The following is a 23,149-nucleotide window of genomic DNA, read 5'->3' as shown; positions in this document are numbered from 1 at the left end:
AGCAGAAATTCTTCCACTGGATGAAATTATTTTTAAAATCAGACATTAGAGAGTCTTCTGCAACCTCCTCCTAAGATGCTGGCCCAGGTGCTGTTGCACGTAAGAGTTGGATATTCATCAGTGTTGCTGGAAATCTAATCTATTAATTGTACAGAGTAAATGTACAGGGAAAAAATGCCCTAACACTTTGTACATGCCATTTATTTATTCTGAAAAAATGAACTTCTAGCTAGGTGTGATAGTAGCTTGAGACTCATCTTGCTGGTGTTCATGAAAGCCCTTTGGTCTGTAGTTACACATGTGCTTAGCTTTAAGCTCTTGAAGTTAACACAGCAAGTAATATGCTCCAAAGAGATCATACAGCAGCCTTCCAGTACCTGAATGGGGCCTACAGGAAAGCCAGAAGGGACTGTTCAGAAGGGCAAGTAGTAAAAGGATGAGGGGAGATGGCTTTAAACTAGAAGAGGGTAGGTTTAGACTAGATATCAAGAAGAAATTCTTTACTGTGTGGGTGGTGAGACAGTGGAACAGGTTGCCCAGTGAAGCTGTGAATACTCCCTCCTTGGAAGCATTCAAGGCCAGGCTGGAAGGGGCTTTGAGCAATCTGGGTCTAGAACACACACATAAAAATCACTTTTGGCTTAAAGTGACCAAGAGTCTTAAATTTACAGCTCTTTGAAATTCTTGCAATGAACAGACCTGATTAGGGTCCCTGGGTATGAAACTGTCACTTGTAATTTTGGTTTTGGATTAGATCAGAATTGCCAGGAAGATATTTTTAAAGTACTATGCAGGACAGAGCAAAATCAATTACTATGTCTTTCATTTTCAAATCCAATCTTAAAAGAAAAAAACATAAAACTGATCCACTCTATATACTTGTGATATACTGTAATAAAATCAGACATTTTAAATTTCCAAAACAAAATGTATGCATATGATGCACATTTGATTGACAATCCTCACATTGTTGACAATGTGAGGAAGGAGGGATGACAGGGGAATTAAAGGGAAAGAAATGAGAGAGGGAAGGAGGAAAAGGAAAAAGGAAAAAACAGAAAACGCCACGAACAAAATAAAGCCATCTCTAAACTCAGTTAAAATTGTAATCTTTCATGTTTAAGAAGTGAACTGAAAGAAAATGAGATGAATTGTTTCTTTTCTAAAGCACATGAATGAATCATGTTACTGAGTGTATTATTTAGTACTCAGGAGGGTTTGATGCCAGTAGACTCTGAATCACGACAGCTTGCAGGGATTAGCAGGAGTCCCACAGAAAATACGGAAATCATTTGAAACATTTAAACATTTTCCGTTTCTGCTTTGCAAGCAGAGCAAGGTAAATAAAGGATATGAACTGTATGATTGGATAGGGCAAAAAAAAAACCCCACCTACATGAGAAGAAGGGACAAAAGCCCATCCACCCTTCACCTGCAGTCCTGTGCAGCCACCTGTACTACTGCAGGACAGGCTGGGACACAGCTGGCTGCGGTCCAGCCTTGCTCTGCCAGAGCCAGAATGAGGGCAGGGCTTCAGCTGCAGCGATTTCCTCCCTGCAAACTGTATTCTCCAAGGGACTGCTACACTGTCACAATATATCCCCACTGGGGCTGTGCCTGATTCTGTTCAGCCATGGCTCTGGTTCTGGCGGGTTACTCTGTGACTGTTCAAACCTGCGCTGTATCTAACAAGGCCTGGAATCCAGTCCACACTGCACAGTGATTTGCAAAGGAGTGGCAGGAATTAACGGTTATCATACATCTTGTTGAGAAAAGAGAGCTGGGAGCACACAAATCAATAGCAAGTCAATAGCCACATTGTTCGGTCTGTCATAGAGATGCTACACAACCAGGTGCAAAATCCTGACATTAACATTCAATTGCTATTGTTAATTACGGCTTTCAGTCACCTCATGGGAGCTGGAATCTGCTGAATCCAGAGGCACAGATACTGTCATGTAATTGGGTTTCAAGAATGTGAGTGAAGTGCCTGTCTTACCTGTGAAGGAAATAACTAATGAAGGGGGGGGGAATATGAATTCCCTGAAGCTAACCAATGAAAGGCATCAACTCATGAAATAACTAACAAAGCTAATGCCAAGTAAAACAGATTTAAACATCCACTTGTTAACATTAAAAAAGCAACAGAGGAAGCCACGTAGGGTAGAAACAGCAAGTGAACATGGAAATTCCTATACTGGGGAAAGGCAAATACAGAAAAAAAAGTAATCAGAGCTTGAAAGAGGAGTAGCTTAATCTGAATGACATGACAATGAGATACATCACTTGTTGGAAAAATAGCCTAATAAAATAGCAGATTTTAGCAGGAAGAAGAGACCAAAATGTCAAGCTTCTCTTCTAGGTGACAAATAAATCGCAATGACCTGATTTATATGACCCAGTTTAGTAAAAAGTATCTTGAAAAAGAAATGGTCATGAATGTGAATAAACTAGGGAAGAGGATGCTGCAAGAGCCTGCAGTGAGTTACATTTAACTTTTGAAATCAGGGCAGTTTCCAGAAAGTCCTTTGAATCTTAAGGGGTTACAAGCATGACCTGGTAGCTTCCAAAACCTTAAATCTACAGCAAACTGTCTGCAGGAACATATATGGAAAGTGTACTGTGACTGACAAGGTTGTTCTCACACAGACTGTAATTCTGGAAGTTGAAAACTTGACATGACTTGAAGACAATATTGTAGGAAGCAGGCTGAATCCCACACTATAACTTGAAGATCTGATCTTGGAGAACCTCAAATGAAACAGCGTAGGATCCCTCCATTCTTGAAACACAAGCACACCTTTCAGGGTGTACTGCATTAAGCAACCACAAGAAAAACAAGCCTTGCTAAGCATGCACATCATTTTGTCATTGTTTACAAATTAGAGTGGAAATGGTTGGTCAGAGACTTCCTTGTGCAACAACAACAACAAAAAATCTATCAAAAAATATCTATAAGGGGTGTGCTGGGAAGAGGGGAATATGGGTCTGTGCTGGCATAGTATACAAGGAAGTGTTGGTAGAGAAATTTCTCATAAAATGCTCTCGAGATACAAATGAGCTTTCTAGGATAAGCAGATAAAATCGTTATAGAGATTTCACTGTGATTTAATGTGGCCAAATGAGCAGTTGATGTAATTCAACCAAAACCAAAACAACATAAAAATGAAGAACGCAAAACAACTTTCAACAAAACATAAAGTGATGACAAAAGGTGCCCAGCTCCTGTGAAGGAGTAAACTTGCAGGAGATTGAGATCATGCTGTTCACTTATGGACAGATTGGTTTTTAAATGAGGGTAATTGGCAGCTCTGCTACTTGCTAACACAATGGAGTGGATGACAAGAATAATTACGTCCTTAACAATACAGGGAGGAAATTCATGCTTCTGAAATTGAATGGCTGTGTTGACTGGAGATGTACCAGATGCTAAACTGTTGCCACATGTGGCATCAGCAAAAATGGCACAAATTGCTGTCTCTTTGTTTATGCTTATTTATACTTACAAGCATTTATTTATACAAATAACTATTCTCTGCATCACTAGATGGGCTCCTATTTCAGATATAGCTTGCAGGGTTTGTTGCTCCAAGCCATTCTCTTCAGAAAGAGATGGTGAAAGAGAAATCACGGTGGTACCAGTCCACACAGACAGCAAAGTGTCAAGGAATAAAGTTCTTCCTCAGAGGAGATTTCAAGCTGAAGAAAAAAAAGGGAAGGCTGCAAAGAAAAGCCCTGCAAAAAGCTTCTGACATCGTTTTGATGTACCCATCAGCTGATAGCAGGCAGCAGGGTGATGGAAAAGCATAGGAAGAAGAAATTCTGCTAAGAAACTAGGAAAGGACTGCTCAGGACTGATAAACAGACACACACACCGAGTGCCTGGCAGAAAAGGCAGTGTCAAGATGACATGAAGACGAAAAATTGGCGAAGGAAAACGTAGAGCTGTAAAAACTGACAGTACTTGACCAGATAAAAGCAGCTGCAAATACATACATGTACACACACGTCAGTTTGTCTGCATACAAATGAAACCATTATGAAATCCCCTTCCCAACACAGTGGTGCTATACTACATCTCCTGTGCTAATTCTTGTGGTAAAAAGTGGTGACTGCAGAAACTATTCTTTGGCAGCCATTGGCAGATACAGGTCAGCAAATACTACAAACACTAAATATGTGTATGCATGTGCTACGTAATGGTGCCAGCCTAGGTCCCTCACAGTTAGATTGATGGGTTTTCAATCCAGATTGGTGGATGTCAGTATCAGCAAGCCCTTTTTCCCCATGCAGCTCTAGGCCAAACATTTCAAAATACATTTACCCACATGTGACAGAATGCTCAGTGATGAGCATGAACTACCAGTTTTTCTTATATGCTACTTTTTTTCTGTTTTGCCTTTGTTTTGTATGTAAATTCAGACCTACCAAAACACTAAATAAAAACATTCATGTCTTTTCCACCACGGATTTTAAACTTGTTTAGATATGTTAATCAGCTTTTTTGCTTAACAGCCTCCGGAAAGGTTGTTTCTGTAATTGAAATGATAAAGAGATACGGTAAATAATTAACCATATTTTTATTTATTGATCTGCATGGTTAGATTAAATTTTATCAGCTATGACTCCACATGGGGATTTCATTAAAATTCAATGTCACATACAGTGCTAATTATTCAAGACATCACTAATGTACCTTATTTATGATAGACTACAATTATATTACCATCTCAGTGAGAGCAGGTTTCTGCTTTTGTCCTTGTCTCTGTCCAAGGTACATGAAGGTATTTAATTCAGATCCGTCCAGCCAAGCTAACTCAGTCTTCACTGACAAACCCAGAAACAGCTTCAGGACAAATGACCTGCCAACTAATTCTTGGGGACAAGGCTCTGATTAAAGAATGAACTGTAAGGTTTAAACTCCAGAAATTCTTCTTCCCACTTAAAGCCTCAATCAGGAACATAGCATTTAAGTACATACTGACTTTTGAATTTGGGAACTTCCTTAGCACGTGGTGCATCATATATACCCATATATACTGCCCACACCTGGCTACCCTAGGAGATGTGTTTCTCAGACAGATGGACCTTTCATCTGACTTAGTTTGACTGCTTAGTTTTTTTTCCATTTCTTCACTGAAAAGGATGTGTTGGACCACGAACCCTTTTTCCTTTCACGTTTTTCTTTCCTTATCTTCAGGTGCTCTTTATTGTCTGAAGGAAGGAAGCTTTTGAGCGTGATTTTCAATCAGAACAAAGGCACTCAGCTCCAAAAAAATGAATAAGAGAAAACAACCAGTAGGTTTTGAATGCCATCAGCTACTGCTGCAATTCATTGATTGCAGATTAATTCATCGATTGACAAAATCAGACTGACTTCAGGACTTTACTATCTTTCATGGAATGTGGTCCAGAATTTTAATTTTCACCTAAATACTTTATAGATATTCAACATATGAATTATTTCTGCACTTTGCAGGAAAAATGTACTCTCTGCTCATTAGTGGCCTTTGGGGAGGTCGCTACACAAGCGTGTCCTACACAAGTATTTTGTTAATATATGATCTTAGTGTGGATGCCAGTTTTAAGGATCTGCTTGAGTATTTAGAGTTCATCTGCCTAAATGAAAAAGGACACCAGTGTCAGAAAGTAGGTGCAATTTAATTTCCATGTGTTTCAAGGGCTCTTGGAAAAACAAACAAGCAAAGAACAACAGAAAAAGCAATCAAACAAATAAAAAACTGCAGTACTTTTAAGACTGAAGAATTAATTTTTTAAATTAGATTGAGAATACAAATAAAATGAGGACCAATTTTATGGCATCAGTTTACAAATGTTTGGAATCATAAGCTGAATGTATAGATCAGAATGGGAAATACCCAATGCAACAAATGCTTAAAGCATTTGAAAAAAATACATGTAACTTTTGTCTTTTTCAACTGATCTGACCACATAATAGCCAACTCTTATGCTGGTGAGTGATTTGTATTAAACCAGCACGTGAATGAATGTAGAAACATAAAACAGCATTTAAAAAATAATCACACAGATAATCTCAGTATAAAGGAAATACTGAGCAGTTTAGCAGATGGGTGTGGGGTGAACAATTTACAAGAAAATTCAAATTCAGAAAAACTCCTACTCTATCTTAGTGCCATCTCTATTTTACATAACACTTCAATGTTTGCTTGAGTCAGGCTGAGTTTGATGGGATTAGATAATAAACCCCAGTGTCTTGCTGAATCAGGACAGAGGTTTTAAAAGATAAATATTTAATGTTATATAATGAGATTCTTAATAAGCAGAAGAGAAAGAAAAGCTACTAACTACAGAAATCAGATTTCAGACTGAGGACCAGATATGCAAGTCCTGTCACAGGCTTCATGCATGGAACCATCATTTAAATCTGTAATAATGAATCATCACTGAGGAAGTATTTCAGCCCTTAGCACCCTGTGCATGTAACACCGTTTATCCTCATAAACAAACTCTTTTCAGCCTCATTCCATTTTCCTTTGCCAGAGACTGCTATCACTGCAGAATGAACGATGAGCTATACTTATGGCTGGCTGGTTGTATTCCAGCACTGGCAAAACAAACCATCAAAACAAAGGACCAGCCATCTTAATAAACTGTGTGCACTGTTGTTACCATGAGTTATGGCTTTGATCTGCAGAAAGGGACTTATGAAATAACAAAAAAATACATGAATTTTTTTTAGTGCATGGTGAAGTATTAACTTATATGTATCATAGAAGCACAGAATTATAGAATGGCCTAGGTTGAAAATGACCACAATGATCATCTCGCTTCAACCCTCTGCTGTGTGCAGGGTCACCAACCAGCAGACCAGGCTGCCCAGAGCCACATCCAGCCTGGCCTTGAATGCCTCCAGGGATGGGGCATCCACAACCTCCTTGGGAAACCTGTTCCAGTACCTCACCACCCTCTGTGTGAAAAACTTCCTTCTAATATCTAACCTAAGCCTCCCCTGTCTCAGTTTAGAACAATTCCACTTTGTCCTTTCACTATCCACCCTTGTAAGCATTCTCCCTCCTGTTTATACGCTCTTTCAAATATTGGAAGGCTACAATGAGGTCTCCCCAGAGCCTTCTCTTCTCCAAGATAAACAAGTTCCCTCAACCTTTCCTCATAGGAGAGATGCTCCAGCCTTCTGATCATCTCAGTGACCCTCCTCTGGACCCACATCAAGTGCTCCATGTCCTTCCTGTAATGGAGCCCCATCTTCACATGGGAATAGCTCTGCATGTATATGTATATATACACACATACTTATGTATCTAGATAGACAGCTCTATGTGCTTACACAAGAGATTCCCTGTCAGAATCTTTCAAAGACAGCAATCATCTATGCTCTATGAGTTGCATTCTCTTGAAGGGTTCTCCACTGGGCTCCAAAATGAAGAGCTGGCCAAAACAACTGTGCAGAGTTGGTAAAGGTATAAGAGAAGCCCTAAGGCAATCATAGCACATGAGGAGCTAGCTGTAACTTCACCTGTCTCATGGACTCTTGCTAACCCATTGCTCAAAACACACAGAGGAAACACATGCACATTTGCTTTTGGTCAAGTTCAGAATCCTGGCTAGGCTTATACTGCTGGTAGTGAGAAAACATTTCATTTGACTTATGATCCAAAGAAGTCAGTGCTGAAATCATTTAGGTGAAGAATAAACACGGATTAAGACAGAAGCAGTTCTTTTTGATATCAAATGCAATAATTCTTTATCATTTTAATCTGTTTCTCTATGCTACAAAAAAGACTGAGTAGACCTGCCCAATTTCAAGGCAAAATTGTATCAGTGATATAATTTTTTTATAGAAGGAATGCTTGTGAAAATGTTTAAATGGATATGTATATGTCTCACTTATTGCTTTATTAGGTCCTCTTTCTATCTTAAAATAAATTCTTCTCCATGGAGCTGTCTACTTATTTGGCACAATAGCTTCTATAATAAGTTTTTAATGCATTTTTCCCTTTCCAGAATTTCAAGCTGTATTTTACAGCTTAGCTCCTTAAAAGTAATGATCTTCCTTTATGATCCATTTTTGCTATTGCTAAGCCACTGATTACATCACGTACAAACTTTATCTTCTGTCTTATGACAACTGTTGTTCTAGCCTGAAGTAATTCCACCATGTAAAAAGAATTAAGTCTTTTGTGCAGGTTAACAGCTTTTACATTTCCCTTTCCATTATCAGATCAGCCTATTTCTGCATGACTGCAGCATTTCTACAATCAGGTAAATAATCAAAGCCTATTTCTCATTCTCTGAATGCTGCTGATGAAAGAATGAATGTTACTCTTTCATGTCTAGCTATGCAGAATGACACTATTCATTTAACTGTTTCAGGAGTCCCTGAGCCACACAGATAGTGGGTTTTTAGATAAGCAGGGATTATTTCTGTATCAAGGAATGTGAGGTGGCGCTTAATTTGGAGGATTAGCTCCTTAGGGATGATATGATACATACAGAAACCTAGATTATGACAAAATTTTGTTTGAACGGATTTTCAATAGTTTGGGCTGAAATGATAGCAGGGCACAAACAATAAAACTTCAGGGAACAGCCCTGCCATCATTGCAGGCTCATTTTTTAACCCTACTGAAGACGCGCCAGCACAAATGATGAACACTCCTCCTTTAAGCACCATTCAGGTTCATGCTTTTCACTCCTACCTGACCTTAGCATGGGAACATAAATCTTCCTTAAATTTCCTTCCATTTAAAGTATAACTGAGCTCACTGGAGCAGTTATGGATCTGTGATACATTTCAGCTTTTCAATTGAATTTGAAACTCACTTTTTTTAATTTTTTTTAAATGCAGATATACCTTACAGAGCATTCAATGACTGTGATATGATCCTATATGCTCATGTATCTTAAGGCTGCAACTACACACAAAACAAATTCTTCTGCAGAACCTGTAGATTATTCCGTGAGGGTTTGCTCCTATTAATTCTTTTTCCACTTTAGAGAAATCATTGTAAGGTTTCATTTTTGGTTTACTGGATTCAACACAAGTCTAAACAAAAGGTCCTCACTTGCTTTATCAGAAAGCACTGACCCCGCTGAATTAACTTGTCCATAAGAAAACTGGTATGGTGTTGCAACTTGAGAGAGTGTACGGGTCAAACACATGGCACTGGGACAAGAAATTCTGGCTTTTGTTCAGTTCTAGTCCATAGCTCATAGTCTTACTTGTGCTGATTACCAGCAACATGAATTTTTTAAAGCACAATAGAATTGAATGAAGCTGATGGTTTCATATTCAGAAGGGCCAGTATTTTTCAATCCAACACTGATTGGAATACACTATATGGAGAAGAAGAATCCTGATTTGGGATTAATATATTCAGACAGAAGTGCCTGTGTCACTTCTCTATTTTGTTTTCTTAACCAGTACACCTTACATGATAAAATAACAAAAATCTGCATGCATGAACCAGCTCTTACTTCTTACACCTTTGCATATTCTGAAGTATATTAATCCATTGCATTACTGTTAATAATTATTAAATTAGTGGACAATCACTGGAATTATCAGCTCTCAAAAAAATATTAATTTTCTCAGACCAGTTGACCAAGTTTGACCATCAAACCTTACAGACGTTGTATCAGGGTAGGGTTCTACCCATTGTTCTTTGAGAAGGCTTTTCATTACCATGCAAATGGCAATGCCTCTGGGCAGGATAATTAGCATGTGTGGCATGTCACATACAAACCAGGGTACTAAGTCACTCCACAATTTATACAGAAGTACAATCAAATTTGACTGGAAATAGCCTTTTTTTTTTTGAGATCTAGCATTTACACATGGCAAAGCATTGGGTGGGTGGCTATTACATGTGGAGAGATTAAAAAGAATAATTGTGTAAGATACTATGCATCACCAACAAAGAAAGAACATTTAAAGGAAGTGCACTTGGTAATTAGATTAATAACGAGCAATTAATTTGATAAAGACATGCAGCCTATTTGAAAGCAACAGAAGTACATAATGTAATTAAAGTATGTTTGTCCCAATTACTTGCATTTGTTTATTTATTTAACACCATGTTGTGTGCACATATTATCAGTGTCTTGTAATATTTATTTTGGAAAAGATTGCAATATTCAGCAGGTAAAGAGAACAACAAAAAAGACCACACATTTAATTCTAAGGGCCAACATGACCATTAAGCACCTTAAATAACTAAGAATTCAGTTCTAAATCTGAAATCATGGTCACACTTTACTGTAGGATGGGATAGAACTGTACTCCGAAGTGTATCAGAAAGGATGCTGCCAGCATGTGAAAAACAGGCTTCAAGTTTAATTCTAAAGAAAAATCCACTAAAACATGCAATTTTGGCACGTGAATACAAACTTGAAACTTAGCACACGTAACAGCCAAACAGCCAAGAACCAGACCTTTCATTATCGTGAAGCTAATCAAAACCCACTGTCACTGTCAACAGTGTGGTAAGACACACTAATCTTTCTGTCATGTAGTCATTTCTTTTAAGTGACTGAACACAGACCTGATGCAGCTGGCAACAGGCAGTCATTGATTTCCCACTGTGAAAACACTGTCTAAAGACAACTTCGTTATCAAATGTGGTTATTTACCTGTCATAGTCTTGGCAAATCTCCCCAACAGCTACCAAAGCCTTCAAGTACTCATTGGGTTGATAGGGGTGGATGTAGTGCAGTGAGCAGCTGTTCCTAGGATCACCATTTGACGCAGTGAAATCTATGGCTACCTGGAACAGAAGAAAAGTCAATGTGCTGTGGTGCTGTTCTGGGCAGGAGGATACGAGGATACCTGTACCAACCAAGCATCTTTACCAGAAAGAGTTTTCTGCAGAGACTGCAAACTTAAAGCAAAGGTCATTTAACAGTGTACTTCATCAAATCTGAATTAGGATACTATCAATAAATACATCTAAATGAATACGTCAACTTATAAATAAGAGTTCATAAAACTAAAATGGCATGATTAGGAAAGAATGAGCTGCATAATTATTCCACGTGGAGAAATATGTTCTAATAAAAATGAATCAAACTACCTCTAGTTTCTCAAATTTAATTAAATTCTTCCAGCTCAGGTAATGTTCAGGACACGAATGCCGCACAGCAAAAATGTCCCTCGAGAGTTAAAAATCCTACTGAAACCACACGTTAAAGTTCTTAATTCCTTTCAGGGACATTTCTTACAGATTTTGAAATTTATTTTGTCTGTAGCAGTTCTCACAGTAAATACTGTCTGTGTGGTGTATTTTTATTTCATTTTATTTAATTTGTATCTTCATAGTGTCTTCTAAGTGTTAAGCAATTAACCCTCCCAATTTCACAGATGATGGTGAGCTTAAAGGTGAACTGCAGGGCAAAAACAAAGCTTAAGTCCTGCAGAGAGCTTCGTGCTGAAAAGACTTACTGGATGTTGTGGGAAACATTCAGCGCAAAAATAAATATTCAATTATCTTTTAAAAATTAGTTTCTCCCTTTTAAAAAAGTCTTTATCCTCCTCACTGAACACAGACTCTCACATATATTTTTCTGTGATATGATCAGCATGTATTGGGAAGCCCTTTCCTGAATTTCTGATGCTGCTTTCTAGGATTTCTGAAGAGGACCAACAAGAAAACTGTATTCTCCTTGAGGGAACAATTTACAAACCTCATTACAATTTTGCTCTTCCTCCAAAAACCTGCCATACCCACATCTTCAATAGCCACAACTGCACTGAGTTCAATTTGCAATTTTACTGTGCAGTTGATGTGGAAGGACTTTACTGAGGGCTGCATAAGGAACTTTGAAAGTCCTAGCTTGCCTCTGCGAACCTCACCTTCCCTATTCATTGCTCATGCACTGAAGCAGTGGGTCTGGTAGTTTTCCACATAGAACATTTTTCCAAAAATAACAGCTTGATTTTTAACTTGAATAAATTCAGAGAAACCCCCTCAGGTTTTAACCTGCCTGCATGTACATAACTATCTGTGCCACAGCTGCCAGAAATTACCAAGAAACTCTAGCAACTTGTGAAACCTATGGTAAATCCACCTATAACAGCATGCATTAGCGTAGTTTCAAGATAGACATTTCTCTTTTTTAAATCTTAGCCGAGGTGTTCAAATGTTTTCTTAACAATATGAGTTTTTCTTAAAAATATGAATCAAGTATTATTTTAATCTTACATTTTTGACCTGATTACAGGAGATGCAAAAACTCACTATATGCCAGAGAAACAATGGTCACTCCTGTAGAACTGTTAACAGTATGCTTTCACTAGGCTAATCCCACAAATGAGTTCATCTTGTGGCCAGCAAAGCAGGACTCTTTCTTAAAATTGATACATTTGATTTTTATTGGTGTATCTTTAAATATTTTGGTTCAAATGTACCAGTCATCTTCCCATATCTAAATACGAAAATAACACAGCAATAACTCTTAGCACTTCTTTTCCATATTGTTGTTAAAAGCGTGATTTTCAACACACTGAAAACATCCTACACAGCCAGGATCTCTTGCTAGATCTGTCAGCAAAGACTCAGCTGGTCCGATACCATGACCTCTCTAAGAGAGAATCTTTCCAATATATCTTTCTATTACAGTTCCCTTTATGCATGTTACACATCCTTTCTGCTATATTTCCTAAAGTGATGAAAATGTCTTCTGACTACAGACCCATTTGCACTGTCAGCTTATGAACATCTCTTTTGCAGCAGGGAACACTGTCTGATAGGAGATATGGCGTGTTGCAATAACCACTGCATAAAAGTAACAGCCTGGAATCAGCACTACTGATCTCTGCAGACTAAGGCTTCTTAATAAATGGTTTTAAAGCAAAGGGAAAGTTTACTTGCATTTTTCAGAGACATTCTTTCTAACTACAAACTACATTCCTACGAAGTATCCTACAAACACACAGCATGATGTTACCAAAGCCCTCACTACTGCCTTAAATTAGCAGGTACATCATACTACAGGTTTGTTTTTTTTTTTTGTTACAAAATCTATGCTTAGCATTCCCATTTCCCTCCCTAAACAAGTGGCCTTCTACATCCCAGCAGCATTGTACTGACTGTACATGGCATGAACTTCTTAGAAATGCGATTAACATTAAGGCAACAGTAACAACAGAAGTGCTATGACAGCTGTAATCAATTCCAGATCCAATGTACGATTCCAATCAAAAGAAACGGAAATCTGAGAAGGTGGAAGGAATAAGTTGATTCTGTTGCAGTGGTCTGAATTAACCAAAGCAGGCCTATATAAAAAGGAGATCATACAATGCACGCAGAAAGCAAGGGAGCAGTGAATATCCTCCCTGCAGGTTGCACCTTTTTGCTTCAGTGCCCACAAGAAAAGCTCTGATATATTTATGGGGACAGTAACAAGGCTCACAAGCAGTCTATGCTATCATCATGGGTACTGGTGCAACTGAGGGATAAAGAAGTAAAACATGCAAAATTCAGCTTGTGAACTACAATATGAAGAAACAGAGCTATAGGCACAGAGATATCCATAACAGCTCCTCCTGATTCTATGTAGGCTGAAAACTGACTTAAATAACACTGTAGCTGGTAGACTTACCGCTGAAGTCAGTAATAATTTAGGGATTTCTGTGACTCACAGGATAGTGGATTTTTCATTGTCTTGCTCACTGCCCATTCTTGCAGATCCATCTATTTAACTTATTATCAGCTGTTTTGCTTCATTTCAATGACCCTGTCCTATCTCCTCAGATAACCCAAAGCAAAGCACATGCAAATGCTTTAGAACACACAAACTGAGTACAAGCCAATACAATACGCACTACAAGGGAACACCCAACTTCTCAGATAAATTATGAGGAACCTCACTTAAAACATAGTGCAGCGAACACATAACAGACTCATTATTTAGACAAACAATATAAAATATAATAGAGGCAATACTATCAGTCAGATACATATAAAAATCTCTTTAAACACTGCTGTGTTCAATTTATGTTGAAAGCTCACTTAGCTTCTCACCTTTATTTTTTGCAATGCAATTGTAATTGATGTAAAACATATAGTACATCAGTATGTGCAAGAAAATCCTGACACATTAATCAATATTTATTTTCTGGGCATAATACATATCTTTGAAGACATTAATAATTTACAAAAGATGGCATGTAAGAATCTTTTTTGGGGAAAGCGATGAATCAGTATCTAAGAGGATTTCCCTTCTGTAAAAGAAGTTGCAGAATTAAGGCACTTACTGTAAACTGTATTTGGCAGCCTCCCATTATATAATCTAAGAAAGAATGCATCTTGTGGATCTGCAGACAAGAAATCAAAATACTTAAATTAACTGTGAACTGCTAAAACATCAGATCACGGAACTGCCTGAACAAAGCAAATTGAAAGAAGGAGATCAACTGAAAATAAGGTGAAGGAAGATTGGGAGTCGGAAAGAACAAAAATATAAAGAGAGAACATATCCAATTACTCTAAGAATACAGAATGGGAAATTCATATAAAAAACAGAAACGGTCTCTCCTTCCCAATAGAAGTCAACGGGAATTTTGCTGTTAGCTTAGGAGGAGCAAGGGCAATTCAAAGATAGTTGGAAGGACTGGAAGGCTAACATATAGAAGGCCATTTGGCAAGCTGACAGATGTAAGAGTTTAGTACTGCCAACTCATACCAGTAGGGACAGGATAAGAGAAATTAAAAGAGGAACATATGGGACAGTCAGTTTGGATTCAAGTCCTTGTCTTCATTTTTTTTCATGGCTCAGTTTTTATTGCTATTCACTGCATGATTCCAGTTTGTTATCTACATTTTCAAACACCATTAAAATACATTGCTGAGAGTTTAGGAAAGAAACAGAAAATGAACAAAACACAAATACCTTGCACTGGTTAAGGATGACAATGCCTGAGTTCTTGTAACTCTTCTTCTTTGCTTTGTACTTGGGGTTAATGCATTCCCATTGTACCTGTGAGAAAAAAATCACTGCATGAAGTAAAATTAGTGTGGGCATCAAATAATTAACAAAGATGGCACTGTCTGATTTCCACAGAAAGAATAATAATAATACTAATAAGACAGCAATAAAAATATGTAGAGAATTAACAGAAAAGACTCCAAGGCAAACACCTATCTTCTAATGTGTGCATGTGGACACAGAACTGAGAAAGATACCCACATTTTTGTGTTGTCACCTACCAGTGTCACCAGTAGGTTCAGGTGTTACATGAGGAGGACTGAGGATCTTTTGAGATTATTGAAGAAAAGGAAAAAAAGGAGGAACTTCTTAATATAAATTGAAAGTACTTGAGGGAGCAGTCTGATGCACAATTTTAATTACAAAACTGCCTACATATTATAACTGGTGTTTATTAAACTCAAGATGAGAGAAATTCTGATCAGACATTGTATCACTCACTTTTGAAAGAGAATAATAGTTCCTTCAAGTCTCATGGTAAAACAGAAAGTTAAGAAAAATGACTAAAACATGGAAAGAAGTAGCTAATTAAAGATTCAACAGTTTAAAATTTGAAAATAATCCCTCATAACGTATTAAAACAAAAAAAAACATATTTTGAAATCTTCTGATCAGTTTTTTTCCTACAGCAAAATAGTTTTATTTTGTTACTAACACATGTTGCCTTGTTCTTACCATAACACCTCTGAGAGTCTTACTTTTCGCTGCAGATGTTCTGCCTTCTCTGGTTTCAAACAGGTTGATAAGACCAAACTTGCAGACCCTGAAGTCTAATTGCTACATTATTATTCATGTGTTAATGCAGAATCAAAACGTACAAGTATGCATCTGTATTTTTAAATCCAGATTTGTAAGCGTACCATGTTATTAAATAAGGTGAAGAACACACCTATTGTCTTCCAGGGAGTTGTTTTCAAATGCTGGGAAAAAGCATGAGCTCTAACAAGATGCCAGGTAAAACAAAGAATATTTACAAGGGGACTACGATGCTGTACTGCCTAAAATTCCGTTATACTTGGGAAATGAAACAGACCTAAGCATTACAATACTTTGCCTATAGTGAAGACCTCCCTATTTTATTTGTCTGAGCAAAGTGAGCATGTAAAATCATTTTTATTTTATGAACAGCCACAGTGAGCTTCCAACCACTGCCTAACAGCAATTATTTGGATGTCTCTGAACTATTTAAAACTTGGGGCTTCTCTTAAATGTCAAAAACAGGGAATGCAAAATGCAGGGCTCCAGAGCAATATGAGACTTTTTTGCACCCAGAAAGATGAGTATTTTCATCGTTGTTTCTGGAGAGATGTAGCAGAGCCAAGAAAGAGAAAAGACAAAAAAAAAAAAAAAAAGATCCAACTGCAGGAAGCACATCTGCTTGCTCTCCTAGTTAGCCTACAGCTCGATTATTCGTCTTGTGAAATGAATTTTCCAATTGAGAAGACAGACAGACACAAGCCCACATGTTCAGGGGAAATCCTCCATAAACATTTTTTCTCTACTCAGGAGAAGCAGTCAGGCTCAAGGAATGAAAGCACATCTTTCCAGCTACACAGAACTCACTGCAACACAACACAAGAGTGCAACAAGCTCAGTATTTAGGAAAGCAATCTGACAGTAAGGCAAAATCACTGCCCATATCTCAGTACACTGCTGTCTGGCAAGATGGTTTAGCACACAGTTACCTCAAACTTACTGGAAGCATTCCTACAAAAAATTGTGCTGTCTCTATGTTATAAAGAACTTGTAATACAGTGAATAAAGAGAATAAATAGGAGTCAGGATTGTTTTCCTCCCTTTCACTTTTAACTACACTGGAGAGACGTCATGGCTTTCCCCTGAATATCCTATGTATACTTCCTTAATTTTATCATTCTCTAACAGGAGCACCTTTCAGTGTGTGTGTTTAAAGAATACTCGGCCTGTATAAACCCTAGGAAAGAAACAGAACTGACTAGCAAATTCATAGAAATGTTGGGTTTTTTTAGACACAGAAAAAAAGAAATAATTTGCAACTATTCAATCCTTTGATATGGTGCTATTACAAAGGGAAGGGAAGGAGAGAGGAGGGAGAAATCCCTCCCCAGTTCATGGGTAGGCTTCTACATGAAACTCTCTTACCTTTACTAACCATCAAGACGTGATTCTGACTTTGGCCATTCCCACAGTTCAAGCTGAAGATGTGACATGCATCATTTGAAGGAAATGCCCTGACCAGACCTTGTCACATCTCCAGCTCTTCCGAAAGGATTGGAATTCATTAACCAACTCTAAGCAGGTAATTAAAAATGCAAAACAATTTTGAAATATTTTTGCTTGTACTGTGAGGACAGGATCAATTTTCAGTCTGTTCCTAGATTCCCTGCATTGATTTGGTATCTGACACTGTTTTTAATTGATTCATTTTTGTCTCTTAAATTAACTTTTAGCTGAATGGAAAACAATGCAATAGTCTGCAATCTGACACTAATGGTAAATATTGTGAAACTCGGATTCATCTCCTGAAAGTCACTTAACATTTCCTCCAAATGCCTGCCAGCTAGGAGCTATACAGGCTCTTTCCCTGTCAAACACCACAGTAAATCTGAAACAGAAACTATCTGGTTTTAAATATCTCCCATTAATTTATTATACGTATTGTTTCAAATGCTGGTAATGAAACCCTATACTACACTACTTTGGTGTTTCCTTCATACCATGACACTTAAACTACTGTGTGAAGAATTCCTGAGTGTAAAACAAACTCTACCCATCTATTCTTCAGTGAAAATCAGCAAACTAATACTGAGATGTGGATGGGCCTAATCCTCTCTTTGATGTAATGAGGACACAGACCTCTCAATGGGTGACGTTGCTCTCTGCAGTTAAGGATGATGCTTTCCCAAGCATCTTCATCCATTATCTTACTAAACCCTCAGAAGAGAAGTCAATGATGCCATTGCATCATTGCAGCCATTCTGCTCACCAGTGAAGGGAAGCAGTGGTGATTACATGCAGGTAAACATTTTATTTGGGCAGCACAAGCTGTTCAGAGAAACGAAGATGTCAGGAGGGCTTCATGTACCCCATGACAAGAGAAATCATGATACAGAGCAGCTGTTTTCTCTTGTACACCATAATTCCACATCAGGAGATCTAGTGGGCCATGAGGAAAGAACTAGAGTGCCATAGCAGAGCTTTGGTTAACATTAATATATTTTCTGATCTCCCTGTTAATTCTTTCAGTTATCCCTTGTTTTTTTCATATACTGCTCTTGCAACAAACTGCACAGCTTGTAAATGACAAAGGAGGCACACTCTAATGGACAGGGCAAAAAATAAAAATATCAATAGTAGGCGGCATTATATCCTGCATTATCCTTTTCCAATACCGCAAGAAAAGCAAGTCACTTGTAAGCAAACTACAACTCCTCCTGCCTGAAATGCTAATTCATTCCTGTCACCGGTCTACAGAAGAAGACTGGATGTTTTTAATTTTTCCCCTTCTGACTCAGAATGGTAATCATCACGGGAGATGACCTGTTTTTAATCAGTATCAGAGGTTTCCTATGAAAACTTGCAGCTGGGGAACTAAGTGAAAACCAGAATGTTTTTGTTTCCTCAGCAAAGGCCTAGCCTCACTCACATTCCTGAGGTGGCATCACTGCTGCATTAACCACACAGGCATGGCAGATGTCTCACATCACTGCACCCTCTTCCAAGCCTCCCCATCTAATCTGGCCTTGAATGCCTCCAGGGACGGGTCATCCACAGCTTCCCTAGGCAACTTGTTCCAGTGTTTCAACATCTTCTGGGAAAATAACTTATTCCTAACATCTAACCTACATTTCCCCTCACTTAGTTTAAAACCATTCTCCCTTGTCCTATCACTATCAGATCGTGTAACAGTCAGTCTTCCTCCTCTTTAAAAGCTCTCTTGAAGTACTGGAGGAGCAACAACAAAATCTCAGAGTCTTTTCCAAGCTAAAACAACCCCAGCTCCCTCTCCTTTTCTTCATAGGAGAGGTGCTGCAGCCCTCCATCATCTTTATGGAATAGCAGTAGAGATGGTAAGCACAGCAGGGTTTCTTTTTCCCTTTCTGTGTGCGTGCATACATAGATGCATCCTTATTTTTTGTAATACAGGAACAGATTTTTCACTTATGTAACTCCCGTATTGCATGAGGATCCAGGTGGTTTCTTTTTCTGCAATTTTTTTTTCTACAAATCCCTATGGTTTTTTTCATCCACAGATGATTTTTCCTTTAAATTATGAACAGCTTTAACAGCCTTTAAATTTTTATAAAGCTTTTCTTGCCTTGTTTTACAATGTTTGGCAAATTAATATTATAAAACTGCCAGTACATACACATTAAAAAACAAAAAACTATAGTACATATATTTGGAAATAAACCTAGGCATACAATAAACTTTAAGTATTTCACTTAAAAAACACTGTCACAAAAAGTAATGGACTTCTTACTGTGTTTTCTCATGCCAAGTTTTGTGAAGGAGTAACCAAATCAATTTTGGAATGGTAGGAGATGCTGAACAGAAGACTTAGAAATGTCTATTTCAGAGGCTATGAAAAAATCTCTTCTAAAATCTCTTCTAAGAAAGACTAACTACTCATCTCCTCACCCACATATAATTACATTTCCTTGATGTGGTTGATTATGTCATGTTGCACAAAGGATGCTGAGACAAATGCATGCATTTATGGGGCCCACAACCAATAGCATATACTGCCTTTAGCAGCAGTAGTTACTTCTGAAGAATAGAAAAAAAAAGGAGAGAAAAAGAGGGAAGGAAGGACAGAAAGAAAGGGGATAAAAAAAAAGAAGTATAGTAATTGCTCTCCATTGGCCAGCCCGGAAGACAAGTGACATGGTCTACTAAACAAAGTACTTTTCTGATACAACAAATGATTCACAGTACCTTCTCCAAAATAACTACACTGTTTTCATCAGGACCTGCTCAGACTGTCTACTGCTTGTTCATGACTACTGTGATATTAGTGCTGAATGAAGCTCACTTTCATCAGGTGCCAAGAAAATCTGGAGCATGTATGCATATTCTTTGGGGCATTTTTATATAATATATAATAAAATATATATGTTTTTATACATTATGTTATATCCATATTTAAATGGCTATAGCTTACTACCTTATCCACTAAATCTTGTTTTCTTCCATAACAGACTACAAAACAAGGGTTAAAAAAGAGATGTGGGCAGAAGGTCTGAGTTTCACGCTAGTGACAATTGTGTCCCATCTATAACAGTATCAGGTTTTGAAGGTATAAGCCCATAGAGTAACTGCAGTAAACACAGAATAAGAGCACCAAGGGAGAAATAATGTTGGAACAGCTTAGGACTACGGAGGAGAAATTGTGCACATCTGCCACAAAAAGCAGACGTAATGTCAGACGTAAAAGGCAGCCTGCAGAATGACAAATGGCAGGCTCTTAGCAATGCAAAGATTCAGGCACTTAACAGCACTGTGCTACATTAAAGTATCCCTGAACCACTCTCTAGTACTACTCTGTGACCTTATGAAGATTAGAATAAGAACTGACCAATGACTATACCAACTTCTCATGCTTCTGCCTGAGTAACCATCCTTTTTGCTACTGGGGGATGAAGAGTCCATTGCTTCCACATCAGAATAAAAAATGTATAGATCACCTTTCACAACACTCCTGGTGCTCTGGATGGAAAATCTCTTGTCTTGGCCATTTGGAAAGGACTGCAATGCTGTTTTGAAAATGTTTACATTGGAAATATGCACATTTTACCACTTTCACATTGTTTATTTTCCAGCCACAGCCACTTGCATTCAAAATCAAGGTGCTGTGATAACACTGTCATTGTTAATGTTATTCTCTCTGGAAATAGTTAACCTTATATTAACTTGTTTATAACAGGTAAATATATGACTGATAAATGTATCAGTGGTATTTTACACACATAAATAATACATGCTAAAACTTCCAAACATCAACAAAAGACAATCAGAACAACTAGCATTTCTTGACCTAAGGAACAGCCTGACTGCAACACCTACCAAACACTTTCTGACCCTTTGCTACATAATGTGAAGCCCAGACAAAGTTTATTGGAGTTTAGTTTTGAGATCACCATGAAGCAGTGACTGCAAATATGAGTAGATTAGAAAGACAATATTTTAAATTCCCCCACAGAAAATTTTTCAAAACACCTTCAGGGTTAAGCAATAAAAACAATTGCAAAAGCAATAAAAAAAAAAAAAAAAACAGAAACAATTTCTGGAATTACATATGCCAAATCATTTATCGTATTCAATAATTACCATCAACTTCAATTTTAAAAGATCTGGCTGACATAAAGAAGCGAAATTATTAATAAACTAACACTTTTATTTTCCCTTAGGACTGTAATTTATGAGACATTTAAGAAATAAATTAGGTTCATCCTGATGGGATCAAGTTAGAGCTGGTACCAAATCATGCAGCACATGAGAAATAAAGAAAAATGGAGAATGACCCTCATCCAATAAAGTACTAGAGGCCAGCTGGGGAATTCTTTGAGTACCTTGTGCCTATGCTTTAGCATAACAGCAAAGCATCCAATAGAAACTATGTGCTAGGATCAAACAAAACAAATATTTGCAGAAATACCCGTGAAGTATGAACTTCAGAAAGTCTCATCATTTGAGATACAGAGCGACAAGATCGGCTGCTTTCTGCATTTTTGGATTATCATGTAATAACAGTAAAATATACAAGAGATAAACAGAACAAATACACTTCCAAGAAAAAAAAAAAAAAAAAGAGGCATTGTAATTTGCATAAGAAATGCATCAGGAACATTGATCCTCAAAGCTTATATACTGACAGTGCTTGAGTGGTTTCCACCTACCTGTCTCCCTTCCATAGCCCCTCGCATTTCCTTGAAAGTTGAGCTAAATTCTCCAATGAAGTCATGTTTTCCATTGGAATCCCAGTCCCAAACTATGCACTGGAGAGATAAAGGGCAAAGAAAATAAGAGCACATTTTTCTTAAAAATTAAACAAATAAATAAATAAATTTACTGAAAAAAAAAAAGCCCACACAGAAATTATGATATGCATACAATAGAACTGTACTGTGCGTTATCTAGAACAAAATCACAGGCAATATTAAAAATGTTCTGTCCAGATAAAAATCAAATGACTAGCAGAATCTCAACACAGCTTGCAACTGACAGCTGTGTATTATGGAATTGGCTGATGAAAGCAAGTTCATACATTACAGAAAGAAAAGATTCATGTTTTAGCTAGGTGTAAAAACACAAGAAACTATCTATGTACATTTGCATGTCCATGTTGAAATGGTGTCCCCAGTTAGGATCAACATACCTCACTAAAGTGCTTTGTAAATATCAATCCCTATTCAGAGCGCTAGTTGCTGTGGTCATGATTTGAAAGAATCATAGAATGGCCTGGGTTGAAAAGGACCTCAACAATCATCTGGTTACAGATGTGGGGAAAGTTGCCAACCACCAGACCAGGCTGCCCAGAGCCACAACCACATCGGTCTTCAGTGCCTCCAGGGATGGGGCATTCACAACCACTCTGCAAAACCTGTTCCAGAGTGTCATCACACTGTGAAAAAATTCATCCAAATATCTAACCTAAATCTCCCCCTGTCTTAGTTTAAAACCATTCCCTCTTGTCCTATCAATATCAACCTGTGCAAACAGTTGTTCCTCCTCCTGCTTATACACTCCCTACAAGTACTGTAAGGCCACAGTGAGGTCCCCCCAAAGCCTTTTTTTCCCCAAGCTAAACAAGCCAAGTTCTCTCAACCCTTCTTCATACGAGAGGTCCAGACCTCTGATCATCTTAGTGGCCATCCTCTGGACCATTTCCAACAGCTCTGCAACTTTCCTGTGCTGGGGTTCCCAAACATGGACACAACTTCAGATAGGGCATCACTACAGAAATACTCAAGCACCATTAAGAACCCCTGCCAAAAACAATATATACCTGCTGCACGTGCAAAAGCACACAAAAAAGTCAACAGAGTTGTAGAAAAGGAAAGAATAAGAATGGAAATAGGAACGGGCAAAACTTGTCACTACTTGCATTTGTTGCAGTCATTCCTATCAGTGCAACGCACAAACCAAATGCTTCTGTCACTGTCTGAACAGGGAGAAATGATAC

The 23,149-nt window shown here is 37.9% G+C and overlaps 1 protein-coding gene across 2 annotated transcripts in view; it reads right to left on the bottom strand.

The window, feature by feature from the left end:
* Positions 1-23,149, bottom strand: part of CPNE4 (copine 4) — a 213,074-nt gene that overhangs the window by 25,850 nt on the left and 164,075 nt on the right. For both annotated transcript variants that reach the window (XM_042816966.1, XM_042816967.1), the window contains exons 8-11: positions 21,864-21,962; positions 14,890-14,976; positions 14,255-14,314; positions 10,633-10,766 (exon numbers count right to left, since the gene is read on the bottom strand). In XM_042816966.1, coding sequence (XP_042672900.1) covers positions 10,633-10,766; positions 14,255-14,314; positions 14,890-14,976; positions 21,864-21,962 — 380 coding nt within the window. The remainder of the gene's footprint in view (positions 1-10,632; positions 10,767-14,254; positions 14,315-14,889; positions 14,977-21,863; positions 21,963-23,149) is intronic.

The sequence above is a fragment of the Centrocercus urophasianus genome, unplaced genomic scaffold (assembly GCF_019232065.1).
Source record: "Centrocercus urophasianus isolate 14NV4802_14NV808 unplaced genomic scaffold, USGS_Curo_1.0 seq_16, whole genome shotgun sequence".
Taxonomy (NCBI): Eukaryota; Metazoa; Chordata; class Aves; order Galliformes; family Phasianidae; genus Centrocercus; species Centrocercus urophasianus.
Note: the sequence above shows the minus strand (reverse complement) of the source record. Positions and strands in the feature narration are given on the sequence as shown.